General features: G+C 39.9%; 2 protein-coding genes across 4 annotated transcripts in view; both read right to left on the bottom strand.

The window, feature by feature from the left end:
• Positions 1 to 758: 758 nt before the first annotated feature.
• pwwp2b (PWWP domain containing 2B) lies at positions 759 to 14,030 on the bottom strand. Of its 2 annotated transcripts, none has more exons than XM_041789442.1 (3): positions 13,600 to 14,030; positions 9,815 to 11,539; positions 759 to 2,006 (listed from the first exon to the last, which is right to left on the bottom strand). In XM_041789442.1, exons 1-3 carry the CDS (start codon positions 13,737 to 13,739, stop codon positions 2,000 to 2,002), a joined length of 1,872 nt encoding a protein of 623 aa, XP_041645376.1. In that variant the 5' UTR covers positions 13,740 to 14,030; the 3' UTR covers positions 759 to 1,999. The 2 variants fall into 2 exon arrangements, with proteins under 2 accessions (XP_041645376.1, XP_041645377.1); XM_041789443.1 differs by having other exon boundaries at positions 9,811 to 11,539; positions 13,600 to 14,029.
• A 1,877-nt stretch (positions 14,031 to 15,907) lies between these two features.
• LOC121511498 (leucine-rich repeat-containing protein 27-like) overlaps positions 15,908 to 19,045 on the bottom strand; it is a 29,599-nt gene continuing 26,461 nt past the window's right edge. The window contains exons 9-11 of one of the 2 annotated variants that reach the window (XM_041790232.1): positions 18,336 to 18,403; positions 16,185 to 16,305; positions 15,908 to 16,099 (exon numbers count right to left, since the gene is read on the bottom strand). In XM_041790232.1, the coding sequence (XP_041646166.1) occupies positions 15,989 to 16,099; positions 16,185 to 16,305; positions 18,336 to 18,403 (300 nt within the window). In that variant the 3' untranslated portion in view covers positions 15,908 to 15,988. The remainder of the gene's footprint in view (positions 16,100 to 16,184; positions 16,306 to 18,335; positions 18,404 to 19,045) is intronic. The other variant, XM_041790233.1, reaches the window with a different exon arrangement.

Raw genomic sequence — 19,045 nt, 5'->3', positions numbered from 1 at the left:
CATAGTGGGAGTCAATGTGAGACCAAAAGCAGTTAGGAAAACCATCAGCAATTAGTATTTTTGACATCTGCATTGGTATGGGCTCCGATTTTAACAATCTGTACATCTCTATCTCCACATGGCAAAAAAACACACGGTAGTAAAGAGCTTTACAGATGCATGGGAAAGCACATTGTGGACTTTGCAAAACAAAGTCACTCAGAAAGAAAGTTGCAATTATTTTTTACAGACTTTAAGGTTTTACAGCACAAAACTGAATCAGTGAAAGACAAAAAGGGAACCTTTAAAGGTACACACTGGAGGTGCACTGATTGTGGAAACAGATACTGATGTTTAATTTGTCAATTCAGCTGATACCAATACCAGTGTTATTTCCAGTACTTCTTTTGGCACAAGACTCCGACTCTGCCAGCATTTTTTTGTGTTTAGCCATGTAAACAGATCAGAGTTTTTCCAACAAATGACTTCCACTACTTGATAAAAAACTGCAGTTATGTGAACTATATACATATGTAATTGTTTGGACACAATAGATGAGCACTGGTAACTGACATCTGTAAAAGCCAAATGATTTGCTGATGGCTGACGATTTAACAGGACGTCATCAGGTGAAACCAGTATTAAACTGAGGCATCTATGCATCTCTAGCACAAGTGAGATAGCAACTCCTGTATTCCACTAGATATACCCCAGTTTTGCCAGAGTAATTATATGAAAGCTATTTGTGATTATAGAATCTTCTCGTTTGGACAAAGACCTGTCAGTTTAGGGGTCCTTTAATCAGTGTTGTCAGAAACTCTAAAAACAATCTGACTTTAAGATGGACATCCTCTGATTGGGCACATTTGCTCCCAAGGCCTTTAATGCAGCTTATTCAGCCTGTTTTACTCCTGTAGACTGGAGAAATTTAAAAGGGCAATTCCAAAACTTTTCACCTTCAAGTCATCTAGACTCTGAAATATGCCAACATTAGAGACCAGGCTAAAAAAAACAAGAATTCTTCCTTAAATATGTTTTTTTTTTACTAATTGAGAGAAATACACCAAATGCAGAATACAGTGTACACAACCATCCGTGTCTGGTGCCCCCAAAAATCGTACAATAAAATAAAATAAGTTTTTTGTATCTCCAAGGCCATGGATAGTCAACCACAAAGACTTGTGAGCTCCCCTGCCGCCTGTTAGGGCTGTAATCTCACATTAGCGTTTCAGACAGGGAGCTTACAGCAGGCCACCAAAGGTACAGATAAAGTGCTTTTTTTTTCTTAAACGTGACGCTTTAAATAAGTAAAGTGATGGAAAAATGGTTCTCAGGAAAAACTAGTGGGGAAGTTGGTTGACATGATGACACTCCTAAAAGGTAAAAATGAAATGGAAGAGAGACACAAGATGCTTTAGGAGAGGAATAAGAGTTCAGTATAAATACATCCACAGATCTGACAGAAGGCTACGAGGATGGAAACACTGATCGCTAGAGGAGCTGGAACAGTCAGACGGAGCCGTTCACAGTTTCAGAAGTAAGAGGGTTCAAGGTAAGACTTTTTAAACCTCCGTAAAAAGGTCTCATGTCCTTAGGGCTTCCTGTGGCTGGATGACCTCGCAGTGAACACATCAGCGCCGGCGAGGACCGTGATGAAGACAGCAGCAGATTGGGAGGTTTTGAGAGATTGAAGACAGTTGGTTCAGAATAAACCAGAACAGATAAATAAATACATTTGGGTCCTTGTAGTGTCGGCTCTATTGAAATATGATTAAATCTAGAAAATAAAAAAGAGGAATTGTTTAGTAGGCCATGAGATGCCTGGCCTTTTATTTGCTCCCTTATCCAGTCTCAAAAACACTCCGTGGCGGCCATTTTTCAACCAGCCATGTGGAAGAAAAAAAAAAAAAAAAAAGGAACGGCATATAAATAGTAGCCGTGGCAACCTCACGTACACCCTCCTGGGTCTTGATGACAGAGTCTGAGGATTCAGAGAAAAAGCCGTCGCTCCAGTCAGTCCTCAGCTTCTACACAAGAGAAGAAGAAAGAGCAGAGTTAAGACAACGAGCAAACATTTCGGGTCATACATCTGCTGTGGGGATTTTTTCGTGCTCAGCATGTGTAAAATATGTGCTTCTCAACAAAGTCATCTTGAGTTTATGGACACTAAAGGGAACGTCAGCTTCTTTCAAGGCGGATAAAACCTCTATGAAGCTGACAGAGCAGGAAACACTTCCTTTACAAAGCTGTGGAAAAAGGACCAAATATAGGCCCATCCTCACTCCTGACTGTGTATTCCTGCAACTTCAAGCAGCCACTTCTTGGCCAATGGGTCCATTACAGAATAAACAGAAGAGCTGGGAGCAGCCTGTCCGTCTCTTGTATCACTCAAAGACAATATTTAACCTCTGAGAGTGAGCCGAGGACATGCAGCTTGGCTACATGCAGAAAATGCACTCAGAAACCAGAGGAATACTTGGCAAAGACAACAAGAACGTCTCCTTAAAAGGGGGAATTTTGGTATGTTTAAACTTGGCCCTGAATTATTCATGTTTCTGGATTTAAAAAAGACTAATACTGTAGGTTCAAAAAGATTTACAGCGGCTCTAGTAGATCTCTAGCTTGCAGCCACAAAACAGGCTGTAATGGTAGTGTTGTAGTCCTTCACACCTGTTTCAGATGGAGCACGTGTCAAGCCTCATCTTCCTGCTGTTATAATCCTGTCTTAGTTTTACCTCAATAAAAGTCCCCACAAGTTACCAGGAAAATTCAGCATAAAAACATTCCATACAAACCAGGCAAGTGTCTTCACACAAATACTAAACCAGGCTTTGCTTTAGAAACTATAAACAGTAATGTAACCATACCAAGTTATCAAGCTTATAGCACATCCTCCTGATGTGGAAAGTGGGAGCTCCTGCAAAAGTTTAAGTTCAGAGAACACCCATAATAACCAGATGCATTTCAGCGTATGGCCTTCATCGGGTCAAACACGAGTCTTGTACTCTCTACATTCTATTTGTTACAAGTGTCTCTCATGCAGGCAGTCTGAAAGTCCTGAGTTGTTAACATGCAAGCTGAAAATGATCAAGCTACGATGCTGCCACAGGATGGCTATTTTCACAGCACCAAAAAAGGAGGACACTTTGCAGCACTTAGTGAAGCAAGAATGATCACAACAAATAAGACTCTAGTGTATTCACCACTACAATACAATTTTGTCCATGACACCAATGGTATCATACAATGATTTTGAGACACTCCATTCATTGAAGGACAGTTTGATCCAGGACCGCCCCTGGACGAAGTCAGGCCCTAAGCAGACCTTGATATGAGGCTAGAAATGTAACGATATGAAAATTTCATATTATGGTTATTGTGACCAAAATTATCACGGTTATCATTATTATCACGGTATTGTTGAAAGGTGCAAAAAGTACTTACACACACACTGAAATCATTTAACCAAGTTTTTTTTTTAAATAAAATAAAATAACACACACAATGTACTTTGCTGGCAGAACATTAAAATATTAACATCAAACATACAAATGTGCATTAAAGATGGCACCTTATGGCCATAAGAGGTAGCTGCACTTTGTGCAAATTGTAGATAACATCCAACAATACTTTTTACATTCAGTGTTCAAGACTAGATCTAGTCTTAGAGATCTAAGAAAAACTGGTACAGAAAGAACACTTTCACTGTTTCATGTACCTTTGTGTACAGTCTCTCTCTCTCGCTCTTTCGCTCTCTCTCTCTCTCTTTCGCTCTCTCCTTCACTCGCTCTCTCTCTCGTGCTCTCTCTCGCCATGTTTTCAAACTGCGCACACACACCAGAGTCTCAGAGAGCGCTGCTCCTTCTTCTTCTATTTTGTTTAACGGCAGCTGGCATCCATGAAGTTGCATTACTGCCACAGAACGCTGCGGCTTCCCCAGGAATTGAGCAGTATCACCATGAGTTTTCAAAGTGCCGTAATCAAACACGGTTTTAATGGTAATTAAAATTTGAAATGGTAATACTAACTATAATACTATAGTGATACCGGTTATCGTTACATCCCCATATGAAGCCCCCCAACAATGCCACCACTATTGCCTCAACATACTCATTTAACAATCCTCAAAAGAATCTTAAAATAACTAAAGGATATATTATTACAATAATAATAAATACAAAGTCTTTGCAATTTAGCCAGAGTTAGTCGTATATAAAAGACACAGTTCTTAGTCAGTGAAATTATCATTGATTTTAATGATCATATTCCTTGTTGCAATAAGGATATTTTCAATTTCCATCTGTCTAAAAGAAGTGGTCACTATGGGTTCATTGTTTTCATCATAACATTAATCCCACTTTATTAGATATCTGTTTTATTGGGGTCTTCTCCTCAAAATAAAACTAATATAAACCAGCTGATCTTGCCCCCGTAAACCCCCCTGACACACACACACCCCTGCACCCCTCCCCACATCAGCTCATCCATTTTTCTTCTTTCTCTTCCTCTCTATGGCCTTGTTAAGTTTCTGCTTCAGTGCTATCATCTTTTGTTAATTTACCTTAAAATTTACATTGTCTTTATTTGTTTTCTCCCTTGATCTGATTTTAAAACAGCTGGTCTGCGCGAGGAAGTTTGACAACGTCAATTAGCCTAATTCCTGATCAAAACTAGCACGGGAGTTTTATCATAAATTAAACTAAACAATGGTAGAAGCTGACGTTTGACTAGAGAGGTTGCAGAATAACGGGTGAATTTTCGGGACAAATGTGATGAGAGTTTCTGCGCTGCAAGTATCAAGACAGAGAGAGAGAGAGAGAGAGAGAGAGAGAGAGAGAGCGAGAGAGAGAGAGACAGTGGACACTGTGTGCACTTCACTGATCACGGATGGCACTGATCTCCAAAAATAGATATCTTTAGGGTTAATTTATTAATATGTGACAGCCAGGTAAAGTTTATTTTTTGTCAACGTTGTATATACATTACCTAGATCATATTTAACATACAAACACTGGACTGATGTGCAGAGAAAGAGAGCAATGGACAATATGCTGCATTACATTCAGGTACGACTCCAAAAGAAGGACAAATAAGCGTCCGGCTTGAGGCTGCACCGGACGCCGGACAAAGTACTGAATTTCCGGACTGTCCGGCTATGCTGCCGCCACGCATCCAGACAGAAACGACTCTCAGGGAAAATGTGGCTGCATCTGTGCAAAGTTGTATTTTTCACTGAGTGTCTCACATGATTGTTTTAAGTCAACATCACAGAAAAGATCCCTACATAGACAGTTCAGTTTTGAAACCAGAAAGTGCTGGATGAGCTGCTTTCCTCAAAGATATCAGACTACAATAATAAATTCAGTAATTTTTCTCATCGGTTAAAACAGTTTAATAAGAGCAGATACTAATCTACTAATCTGTACATGGAGATCCAACTGTTAACATTGAACAACAAATCTATTCTCCTTTTCTAAGAATGAACCACAGATAATCTATCTAACCTCCATTTGTCAAAAATGTTTTCTCTTCATGACCCCATGTACAGAGGCTGCTGTCCTCCAAGTAGACAGCTCAGATTCAAATCCAACCTGTGGATCCTTTCCATGTCTCTCTCTCCTCAGTTTAATGACCCTATCCACTGTCCTCTCTCTTCCCAAGCCCAAAAAGCCCAAAAATACATCATAAAATGGCTCTCCTCTTGACAGCAAACCTGACAAAACAGGACATTTTATCCATTTTACAATTCTGTAACCTGTTGTCATTTCAGCAAACATAAGATCTGTTAATGTAAGCAAATCACAAGTTTCTTTTCCTGTTTCAGCAATCTGGCATGAAACCTCTGCGTAACTGATTACAGACAGAAGTGTTTTCATTACAGGCGCTAACTCTGTTGGCGTTTCTTGGAAGCTGTCTAATCCTTCACCAGAATGACTGAGAAGTTCACATCCATATCAATCGGATGTTGATAGATGGTGATTGCTAGAGTTCCCAGACTGCATCTGAAATAAAGTTTGTTTTGTTAAATGAATCTGGTTCCTTCATCAGAAAGTTCCTCTTGCCTCACTTCATTTTGAATTAATTTTAAATGTCTTTTTCTTGGTGAGAGACACACTTTCCTCAAACCCGACAGACTTCATTTGAAAAAGTCATATCTTGCCTACCACTGCCTCCATTTGTTCATTTTAAAAAAAATATTGTGTGGAAAAAAACTGTATTCAAAAAAGTTACAAAAAACTGCTGTTTTTGTTGCCATATGTCAGACGGCTTCAAAGAAAGTAATGACATTTTTTTCTGGCTTCCTCTTTTAAAAAGTCAATCTCTGTAGGGATCTTTTCTGTAATGTTGTCAAACACTAAAAAGAAAAAACAATCTGAGCCTGTCAGTAAGGAAAAACAACAACTTTCAGTGCCCACTTCTACTGCCTATTTCAGAGCTGGTTGAAGAAATCTACTTAGGAAATTCTAAAACTTTGGGTTATCATATGTGACTCAAAATATGTAAATAGGAACAAAGTCATAAACCTGTCTAAGTCTGATCTGACTCATTTACCTCAGAGGATTACTTTGCTGCCATTGCAGCCATTTTAGTGCAGCTTTTCCATCAACTGGCAGTCATTGACATACGAAGTATGTAAAAAACAAGAACAAAGGTTAGACTCAAAAGATCTCTCTTTTGAGTCTAACCAAATACGTATTTTTATGCACCTACAGCAGAACTAATACCAGTAAATTTCCATTATTAGCTATTTTTAAAAGCTCTTCCTGTTTACAGTCAGCAGTACAGCCTGTTCCTGCATGAGAAGAGGTTTTAATGTTCGTTTTGCTGATCTGAGCACAGCAGCTCACTTACACTCATATCCACGGCTCCTCTTTTGGCATAAGTATTAAAGTTTGTTTAAATAGGCAGGTTGGTGTAGAATACTCCGTTTACCCCTAAAGTTCACCATGGACATCTTCAAATCAGTTCTAATAAAAATGTGAAGATTGGGGCTGGCCATGATCTGAATGTACTTTCAATTAATTGTATACATGAATTCCCTCCCTTGAACATACAACGCTAATACATGAGAGTTAGTTATGGTATGAATTTAAATCTTCAAAGAGAGAGAGGAAAATTAAGCCCTCTATGATTGAATTAGAAGACTTTTTAAACAAAATTCAAGATTCTTATGGCCATAAACTGCCTTAGCACGTTGACTTTGTAACGACATTTTAGAGATCAGACTGTAGTCTGTCCAACAGTTTATTTCTCTAGCGATGACAATTTTCAACTGTTATTTTGTTCCGCTTGTATTGCTTGTTTGATTTTATTGTGTGTGTTTGCCATGTTTCTATTACATGATTTGAAGTGGCTTGTCACCTGTAATTTAAAGTCCCACTGAAATAAAGTATTATGAGGGATGCATCATACTGGGCTTTTGCTAATATACCAGTATCAATGAATGAAATTTAACTTATACCAATATCAGTGCCGATATCTTTATGTAGTCCAGACCGAAAACTTCAGTCCTTCAAACACACTTTAAAGTTTGAGGATAAACACATTTCAATCCTTAAAACACACTTTAGAAGCAAGGAATGATTATGAATAAAGAAAAAGACTTCAGCTGATGTAGGTCTGTTAATCCAGCCTAAAACTCCACTAACTTATTTGTTCATATAGTCAATATTTACAGCTGATAAAGGCTGATTTTTGCCAAAATATAGGTTATAAACATTGGCAGGAATTTCACTGATATCACATCAATAATAGCAGGCATCCCTAGGTTGTATTACTATCGTTATTAAATTTGACAACAATAAATTTGAGAATTTAATGACCCTGTGTAAAGCACTGTTTATAACTCTGCATCACATCCACACTGTAGTGGCCTGTTTTGAGCTCTACATACTTGTGCATTTTTATGGTTTCTACGCTAATTCCTGGTCTTGCAGCCACATTTCCTGCTTGTTTTGTACACAGGAATCCATGGCAAATGAGTGTATGAGCTGGTAAACACTCAGCCGCAGTTGACAAGACTGCATTTATTACAAAGTAGAAAACAGAGGAAGCGTTGGAGGAAATGTAAACTATTGCCACTGAATCACTATTTTTTGCACTTAATGGGTGACAGAGAGAGGCATGGATGAGAAAATGCACATCTGGTGTTTCCAGATGCTGACAAGTTATCTCGCTGTCTGCAGTCGTCTATCTCACTTTGGAGTACACACAATATGCCTGTAGACATTACTCAGAGACTGCAGGTCACCTAATGCTACCTAGCAGACCAATCACAGGGGTTGCTACATGTTGACCACATTTGTAGGCCTCTGTGAATGGTTCAGCGCTACACAGTATATAGAAATGTACATCCAGAATAATGAGCGTTGACTGCACATTTACTACTATTATCTGCCTTAAAAAAAGAACGTTCCCGTGCAAAAGCGTTTAGCTGGGAGTCAAGTGAGTGGTTAATAAGTGAAATTGTTATTAAGGGATCCCCATTATTATTATTTTTTACATTTTCACTGTTTACCCTTTTTATTGTTAGTCCTTATTTCATGTGATTTCACTGTTTTTAATAATGAACAAACTACAGCCCTATCTTATTACCATGATTTATTTTTCTTTATTTCCTTTATATTTTGAATTTGCCACAAAAATAAATTTGACTTTGACCTAAGCAGTAAATGTCTCGCTATTCTTGTGGACTCCAACATACTGTAAGAGTGTCATGACTGAGTGACTGCCTCTAGATTAGGAAGTGTTTTATTTAATCTGCAGCCACTAGTGCAATAATCAGGATCACGTTTTTCTGATAAAGCTGCACAAACATATGGACTCTACTTATACGCTAATACATTTTCTTTAATCATGCTCCTCACATTAGAAAAAACTTTGCTTTTTCTACCTCCAACAGCACTGATATTGCTGATGCAGTAAAAAGATTTTGCTAATGTTTGCCCATTTGATTCAGAAGCCAGATCTTCCGGTTAAACTTTCATTCAGGGCATGAATAATTGAGGCTGACCAGCTTCAGAAATGAACTGCAGCATTCAATTTTAGACCAAGTAACACCAGAAAAACTGGGAGGCTCTTTTAGTTTTTTATCCTCTGCTCTAGCCAATGTTTATAACTGGTGCTAGTTACATAGTGCAAATGTTAAAGGGACTGGTTTGATGAGTTGCATATTTGTTACTTGGTTTAAGCAGAACAATGTGCAATTAAATTTCAAGTAAACACAGGCTAATTGGTAAAGGAATGCAAAAGTTTGCCTGTAACAGACATGTGAGTCATGTGTTTCATGCATCCTTGGAAATATATTTGTAAAGTTCAAAATTCCTCTAAATAGCCACCTTTTTGGGATCAAACACATTTTATACTGTCCTTCTGCTTATGACTCAAACTATATTATCTTTGCGGCCTTTCATCACAGTGCATTAATGTGCAGCATCCACTAACATGTCATCTGCCTTGCGTTCCAGCTCTTTGATCACTGCACCTGTCCTTATTTTTCCACTGATTAAGGAGTTCTGGGTTGACCTGAACAACCTTAATTAATCACATAATGTAATAGCTACTAGTTAGATTTACTCTGTTTGAATGAACCTCAAACAAAAGACACAAAAACCAACAGAGACTGGTCATTAGTATAAATATTAAGGGGGTTTGTTGTACTTAGAGGTGTAACAAAGGAGTCGGCTAATATTTTAAGAAAGGATAGAAGTTAAATATGTAAAGAGGGGGTTAAAAACGTTAGATTTGTATGATTTTAGTCTATGAAGCACATGGATACATTTAATACAGACAGCAGATGTTATTAGAACCACCTGTACTGTCTGAACTGACCTACGTATCGCAGTGTGAGAGCAGCGATGTGATCTCAGGACTCATGTGACCCACAGCCTTGGCAGCCTCGAGGATGGCTCTCCGGTACATTCCTTTCTTCTTCCTGTTGAAGCGGGACCTGAAGAGCTCTCGGAAGGGGGACAATTTGGCGACGGAGAGCTGGGAGGTCGTTGGCGAACCGAACCATGCCACCTTAGCCTGCGGCCACTGGGCCTCACAGCTTGCAGTCTCCTGCTTGCGGGTACCGCTGATGCTGAGGACGCGAGCTGGCCACCAAGGAAAGCCGTGAATTTTCCCCCACACGATGTCGCCCACCGCCACTGCGTGACCTTCCTCTGTTACACACTTTGTCATACTGCGCGTGTGAAGCCGCACTGTGAGTGGCGGCACGGTCTTACAGTCGTCTCGAGAGGGGATAGAAGATGATGTCACAGACAGATCCTCACCTGGGGCCAGGTCACAGAGTTCTGGAGATGTGCCGTCAGAGCTGAAAGACTTGGACTCGTCTAAACTGTCGCTGCTGCAGACCGACAGACTTGAAGAATCTGCTTTACGCTTTCGAAAATTAATAAGAAGCGTGAGGTCATTGTGTCCGCGCTCTGCCTCTTCTCCTGAACTTCCCGACCACAACTCCAGAGAGTTCTTACCCTCCCCTGAGTCCTCAGAGTGGGGAAGGCAGGGACCGGGCACCCTGGGGCTCCGCCTCCGAGTGCCACCGACAAGTTCGGCCTCATACTCGACCACGCTCTCCTCCCCCTCCCTTGATGGGGGTCTCAAGCTGATCTTTGGAGAAGGTAATTCCTGACCCACGTTGGCAAAAGGCCGGGTGAGTTTGAGTTTGGGAATGGACACGGTGAGGCCGGACCTTGTAGCGTCAAGAATGTGCCGTTGTTCCTTTGTGGGGTCAGATGGTGTCTTGCCGTTTTCTCTGACGCCATTCTGCACAAGCTGTTTGGGGCAGAATGGCTTGACTGAGCCGTGGACTCTGGAGGGGATCTTCATCACCTCGCCCTTCCCCTGTGGAGTGCTATATGAGATCTTTATGACAGGACTGTGGGGGATTACATCACTTCCAAGGTACTTGTCCCCGTCAGCATCCCCCCGTTTGTCCTTCCTGAGGCGCTTGCTGTCTAGTGTGGAGCCGTTTTCACGTCTCTTGGCGTCTTTTGTCGAAACACCTTCTTCTTTTCTAGACAGCTTAGTGGGAGTGTCTTTATCTTCCCCGTCGTCGTCGCTCTGTAGTGAATTCTCTTTTCTAGAAGTCTTTGTGTTGTTGCTCAGGCCGTCTTTGCTGTCCTCGTCACTGTTCAGAGTGTTTTTGCACTTTTCACAAAGAACCTGCCGAGGGCGCAGACGGATCGTGCTCATGGTCATACGGCCTGGCTCTCGCGTTCGCCTCTTCTTTCTTTTGATTGGTCTGGGTGGGGGTTGAGGTACCCATTGGCTGTAACTGTGGCGCACCCATAAGGGCTGAGGGAAGGGGGCTCCTTCAAAATAAGGAGGGTAAGGAGTCTGTCCAGCTGGCACTGGTGTGGGGATGGGGCAGGGAGGAGCAGCAGGTACGCCGCTTTCAGGAAGTGTGTTTTCATCCTTTGGTCTGTGTGACGCCTGGCTCTGGGATTTGGAAAGCTGCTCCTCACTCAGGACTTCTGGGATTTCACAAGCCGGTTTAGATTTCAGGCAGTCTTCGGGTTTGGCTGTGAACTCTGGCAGACAGAACAGCCCAGTCCTACGGAGAAAAAAAACAACAATAAATGAAAAACCGTATATCTCTTTGAGTTTCATCTGAAGCACAAACAAGCACATGACAGGCATTTCTTGAATTTTTTTAGTTAAGCAATTTCCTCTGCATAGCTATGCTGTAATGTCAGGCCCTTATTTCCAAAGCGACAGCATGCATCAAACTTTGCTGCTTCAATAAGGACAAAATCAGAAAGCACATAAGACTGTTTGACTCTTTTTACTGTTTTTGTTTGACTTTGTGAAGACACCACTCCCTGTCACCTGTATGCTGAACATTCTTTTTGTGTGGGGGTTGGCCGAGTTATCTTTGCAGCTGAAGGCCACAAAAATGGAGCTGTAGTATCAATGACTCTCTTAGGGTGGTTTGACATGCTCTTTTTGTACTCTGCAGACCTGCAAACATGTCCAGAGAAGGCCCAAACTGCCCAGAAATCTTTGAAGGGTGGCTGGCAGGCAACAGTAACACGGCTGTGGGGCTTTAGTCAGGAGACAGCAGACAAAGAGACTACAGGATGCCCAGGAACCCCCCTTCCCTAACATCTGACTGAACAAAAACAATCCCATGAATCACTCGGGATTCAGAGACGTAGGGAAGGAGCCAGGAGATTTCAGTTTGTTTTTGCATCCATGTCTGATCAGGGCTTGTGTGCGGTGAGATTATTAATTAGCGCACATTTGGGGAGCCTGATTTCCTCCCCAGGAGGAGCAACTGGCAGGCACCTCTGAATAATAGTCTCCTGGTGCAGCTTGTGCCTCTCACCTTTACAACATACCACTAAAGCAGGCGAATCTGTGCCCTCAGAGTGACTGACACGGCACAAACAGGTCTGTGTGTGACAGGGAACAGGCAGTGCTAGTTAAGAACAGCGCAAGGACACAGTAATGCTCACTGCATTTGTGCCATTTCACATTGTGTACAGTGAAACTAGATGCAGAGATAAGCCTGCATGATAGGCTGAGATGATGACATTAAAAAAGAACCTGTGGGAGACAATGACAGGAAGTATTTTTCCATGAGTTGGAGCGGAAGAAGAAGTCAAATTTTGTCAGTGACAAGGCCTGAAATAAAGCCCTATTTTAGGTTATTTCAAGGCCTGCCTTTTCCCATCTGGGTGGGTTATTTTCAGGCCAGCTCGAGCTCTCACATGAAAAACTATCTAAGCATACTAAGGGGCAAAGCTGGTCAGATTCTGATTCTGCAAGACTATAAATAGTCTAAAGCCAATGGCTTCTAAGGTGCACACAAGGCTTATACATGTGACAGAGCTGTGGGGGTAGTTAAGACATGACACTGATTATATCTTCAATTATACATATATAAGGTTGTATAATCTGAAAAGCACTGAGTTTGGTGGCATGAGAAGGCCTTCTCTTTTAAGAGAAAGTGCCCAATGTTGTCACTAAGTTTTAGCAGGAACAAAGTTTAAACCAAAAGAAGTAAAATTTTGGTTTCAAATGGGTATTTTTAGCCATTTTCTATTGTTCATGCAGATCAAGAGTAATTACTTAATGAGGGCTTTTCTCGAGGTATTGTACATTATTTCAGATAAATCATCCCCTCAGAAAACTCAACACACACTACAATATTATGTGTGTCTGAAAATATATCAAAACATGATTGATAGACACAATACTGTCCAGTCAAGGCCTTTTCAGCTGGTACGTTTCAGCTGCTGTGTATGAGATTAGGCTAACACAATAAGCTATAGATAAACCCATTGACATTACTTATTGTTCATGAAGAGTCATTATAATGCTTAATGGGCAGACTCGTTATCTTCACATACAATACGTGGACTTGATGTAAATCCCGATATAACTTGGTTTAATCATCTTATTGCGTTCTACAATAAAATTAGTTAGCCATTAGCAGGCATGCTAACAGTTAGCACTCTTGTCAGCTACAATAACCTGCGAGTCTTTTGTATGAAGGCCTAGCAAGCTAACGATTAGCTTTGACTTGTTAGCATTAAAGGTGGATTAGCCGTTAGCTGCGTTGGGCAACATATTTAAAAATATAAAAAGTAAATCAGAAATAACACTCACTTTTTGTTGCTGTCGAGTAATATCCCTGTGTAGCTCCTCTCCCGATAGATCAGCGTCACCACCAGGGTATCGTTAACTATTTGATCGATAGTGACAGGTACCCGAGAGCCGGCCTGCAGCTGCTCGGCCGCAGCCTCCATGTTTCCCGGCGTCAAGTGTCCGGCTCGGCGGTGCTCGATCCCGGCCAAGGGAGCCACGGTCGCGTCGGCCAGAGATCCGTCTCCCCTTCGCTATTGGAGCAGGAGGCTACAGCAGGGCATGAAATGACGCCATCACCCCCACCAAGTCAATTACAACAGGACTGTTAGCGCTGACATCACGCTCTCTCTGTGTGTGCTGGAGGAGCAGACGAGGCCTTGCCTTCCTCTGCCTCTCTTTGATTGTTTGATGCCATCATTTCAGGACTTCACCGAAGACATGACTCCCATTACCACAGAGAGAGGGAATAATGGCGTCTTATATTTGACATAGACTACCTCTGCAGTGTAAAACAAAACATGTACATCTCTTTGTAGAGGTTCAGCACTGTTATGTATCTGCTTACATGAACATAACCGAGTGTCGTCGAATTTGACAAATGTGACATAAATATATACTGAAACATTCACCTATGGAAATACAGCCACAAACGTTTAAAAAGCGCAATGCATGATTTTGCTTCAAACGTGGTTTTTTGTCAGTTTCACTCCAGACGCTTCACAAATTTAAATGATATTTTTCAAATGTCAGTCTTAAAAGGCTGGTGGGTCCATCATACCTTCTTGACATTTAAGAGATTTCATCTGGAACCTTCTATCACTGGTTTGCACTCATTTTATATGACTCAGAATTCATAGCAATTTATTTTTCACACTCCTAATGTATCTGCTGTCATTATTTGGACAAATAGAGGACACATAGTCAAATAAGACAGATACGGGTAGGAATAAAGAAAGCTTAAGTATTATAAATACCCCTCAAGTAAAATAACAAATGAAGCATCTACAGAGTCAGGTCTCACAATACAAACAGACAGGGTATTCATTTAAATTCTAAAGCCAGGAAGAGATTATACCCCTAAATCAAAGGTCAATTATAGGTGAGCATATTAGAGCTTTCATTGTAAATTCCTTGCAAAATACGTTGAGGTTTTAAACTTACATTACTGCAAGTTATTATGCTAAAATAAATTAATATGTAGAAAATGATTCGCTGTTAAAGTAGATAAAATTTTCAGCTGGGGACTTAAACCATGCTCAGAACTGTACATTTGACTTATTTTTAGGAGCTGAGCACTACTAAGAATCAGATCCTAAGGACGCTCTAAATAGGCCTACCGAATACTGTAACATATTCACAAACTGCTGTTGACATTTAACAGCATTTTCAGATTATTTCCAAAGATAAGTAACCATGTATTTAAGCAGGACAACTCCTCCAGTTGACTGAACCTCTATACGATATTAAAATCTGGTGCTGTGGAATTGACTGTGAGTAGATTAACAGATCTGGTGATGATAACAGCGGATCCAAGACCTAGATAGATAAATTAATGAGGGAATTAGGAAATGTTAAGGAACTGAATCTAAACAGTATTTGAATTAAATGCAATATATCTAACAACTAGACTTTGAAGTGACAGAAAATGTGAAATGGTGTTTCTCCAGCCCCCAGTGTGAACGCAAGCTGACAAAAGGAACAAAATTGCCATTACTTCATGCTATTTTACATTTAAACTGCCATATTTAACTATCTAAGTTATCTTCTCTGATTGCAAATTTCTTAATTCGCCAACTGATTGCTTTGTACCATCATATTTGCTATCTCTAGTTTTATTCTCTGGTCTCTGCATGACATCTTATTCATTGTTGCATCTGATTCATTTCATCATTGAACCATCTGCAGATGGCTTTAAACTACTATTTAATATGATTAAATCTCTCCATCATAATTGCAAAATCATTGAAGTGTGAGAAATCGCCAGATATGCATGGCAATTACCTGAAAACAACACTAAATCTGAACATTTTATCAACCAAAAGCTCAAAAATCAGCCTTAAAAACCTTTAGAAACCACAAAGATTGTTACATTTTCAAAAAATTCAAGTTTCTCTTTTAGTACAAGAATATGCCTGTTCCATTGTGTTAGGTGAACAAATGTAACTGCATTAATGAGACTCAGCATCCCATTAACCCCCCAGTACCATGATGTCCTAAATGGCGGTAAGGCAAGGTTCATAAGGACCTGACATGTAACAGAGAATATCAAAGTACTCTCTTGAATTGTAACAATCATGTGATCTTTATTTTTAAGTTATCAGCAGTTCAGTGGTTCCTCATGAGGAGAAAAGTCTTTGCAATAAGATTTGAGGATGAATTTAACACCATAAAGCTGAAACAGCGGTCAGTTTTAAGAGTAATTGGGAAAGGTGTTTGCAGTGAAGATTCTGAAATGCCTTTCAGGATTTCTCTCTCTGGTTGTCTTCCTCTCCAAAAGCTGAGTCTGCAGCATCCTCATCTGCTATTAGAGAGGAAACAAACTCAGATCAATAATCTATGAATTGGATAATGATTGGTTGTGTGAATAATAAAGAACAGGCCGTCACCTCCTTTATATCCTGCCTTTCTGCTGCCATCTGCTTGCTACTTGTGTCCGTGGGATTCCTGCGTCTCTCTTCCAGCGTCTCTACACAGGCGCGGATCTGACGCTGCAGCCTCTGGGCTGATCTGAAGTAACATGCAGGTCAAAGATTACTTTGTGGGAATATGGAAAGACTGATCATTTTTATGCATGGCCTTTGATATTAAAATATTTATATTTATGCAGCTGTATGATAACAAATGTCAACCTGTGAATGAAATGTATTCCATGACTGACAAAGAGAAGTCTGAACTGTTCAAACTAATCTAGTTAATCAGGATTTGGATTTATTGATGGTCATAAAGAACAAAAGAAACTGCAGCTGTTCTGTGGAAGTTGTAATGTCTCTCTTTGTCCACTAGATGTCTCTAGCTCTCCATCTGCAGCTGCATGGATGGTAATACTAGGCATGTGAAAAGATCATTATTGTGATATATTTATGCCCTCAGGTCATGCAGAAACCCTGTTTTCCAAGGCAGGATGGTCCAGAATTTTAAAATAACAGTAGTGATAAAATGTACTTGATTTGCACAACACCTTACTTAAATAAATGAAGATCAATGTGTTGTACAACAGAGAAAACACATTTAAAGTCTGCCTCATATCAAAATACTCCAAATGGACAAAAAGCCATGGACAGTCTGCCAAAATAGCATTCTAAAAAAATATAATAGAATATAACTGTTTAAATAAAAAGGGGGAAAAATAAGGGAAAAAACATGCCAATTATAACAAAAGGGAGATGACTGCTACAGAATGAGTTCAAAAATTAATGATTAATCAGCCTGTTTCAGGACAGTCAGCTATTTAAGGGCTTTAATTTGTTTAACACCCCTTTTAAAAGTAAAATTTCTGCCAAGTCAGGGGAGCACAGCTGTTAAATGTTGGATCTTCTTTCACATAAAATTTACATTAAACAAGTCATTTCTGCACATACACGCCTATAAATTTCAAGAAAATCAAGAGAGGCTGCCCCTGATATTGCTCACACTGGATGCACCTAAAAAAAAAAGCAGACTTTAATTTTTGGATTGGAGGGAAGCAGGATAAGGTTACAAAAATACCTACAGAAAGTTTACAACTGTGATCCTGCATTTGCACTTTGTGGAGGTACCTTTATTTTCAAAAAAAGGAAAAACTTTTATTTTTGGAATTTATTAAGTTATTTTGAAAGCAGTACAGTGAAAACTTAAGGTTTGTATTTTTTATGTTACTTAATATTTACATATGTTTTTTGAGTTGAGAGATACACATTTTAAATTGTATTTTCCTCAAAAACCAAGCAAGTATACTTATGACACAATTTATGTATTATATTGTAATTCCAAATCGCATAATTTTTCAGTATAATCACAATTGTAAATTATTACCATATTATGTGATCCTAATTCCTGAAAAATTTCTTAAAGTGTAGCCATGTGGATCTTAGAATGGACAAATGAGCATTGTTTATGCTCTAAACCCAAGTAGGTTTACAAAAACAACCGCGTTACCTTAACCCGTTTAAGTTTTTACATACAATGGAACTAAATAAACGTTGCTGTGTTAACATAACTGGATGTGATGGGGATGTGAAAGGCTCCATTACAGAGCTGGAAATTAGGATGAGCAATGGGGGGAAAGACATGCAGGAAAGGAGCCACAGGTCAGCTTGAATGCGTGCCCCCCTGTACATAAGGCACAACCTAACCACTAGACCATCTGCCCCCTTTTATTTGATCATTTTTTAATGTTACAAAATTGTTGTTTTAGTGACATAAAAGTACTTTATTAACAACAATTTGACAAAAGTGCTTTACAACTAAAATCCCACGTATTTTTATTATTATTATTATTATTACCTCCACCAAGGAGGTTATGTGATCGGCAGGGTTTGTTAGTTTATTTGTTAGCAACATAACACAAAAAGTCATGGACGGATTTTGATGAAATTTTCAGGAAATGTCAGAGATGGCATAAGGAGGAAGTGATTAGATTTTGGGAGTGATCTGGATTACGATCTGGATCCAGGAATGTTTTTAAAGGATTCTTCACTATTGGGAGATAGGGCTAATGGCGGAGGTCTAGTTCTAGTTATTGCTATTATTATCAATCCAGGGACTCAGTGATCCCTTACCTGCTCTCATCGAGCTCTTTGGTGGTCCTGGGGGGAGCCTGACTCTGAGGAGGGACAGCTCTGTCCTCCTGAAACAGAGAAAAGATTATACACAGTTATGGTTCTTAAGTTAAGAGCTCAGCTATATACAGGCCGGTACAGCTCTTTTGAACAAGTCTTACACACTATGGTGATTGAAGACATATGCAAGAACTTGTTTACATATTCTTACATATACATGCATGGCATACACACCCAAACCTATAAATGTACATGTATCTATCTACATAGTCTCATGCAGTGTATGAGATATCGTTAAACTCAGGTGGTGATAGAGTTGAAGAGTCTGACTGCAGTTGGTATAAAGGATCTGAGTTAGCACTCCTTCTTGCATGGTGTGTGTCTCAGTCTGCAGCTGAAGGAGCTGCTCATGGCCCCCACAGTGTCATACAGTGGGTGAGTGGAAATGTCCATGATGGATGTCAGCTCTGCTAACATCCTTCTCTCATCCACCTCCTCCATGGAGTCCAGGTCAGAACTGGCATTCCTTACTAGCTTGTTTGTTTACCATTTCAGTATATATTTGCAGTTATGAACATATCTAACACTGTGATTTAGACACCAAATGAAGTTGGTACTTAACCCAAATTGTTCATGTTGCTCTCCTGAAAATCTAAATGTTTTTCACACATGCCGTATTGGTTTGTGGGGAAAGGTTATAAAAGCCTTTA

Source organism: Cheilinus undulatus, linkage group 6, assembly GCF_018320785.1.
Source record: "Cheilinus undulatus linkage group 6, ASM1832078v1, whole genome shotgun sequence".
Lineage (NCBI taxonomy): Eukaryota > Metazoa > Chordata > Actinopteri > Labriformes > Labridae > Cheilinus > Cheilinus undulatus.
Note: the sequence above shows the minus strand (reverse complement) of the source record. Positions and strands in the feature narration are given on the sequence as shown.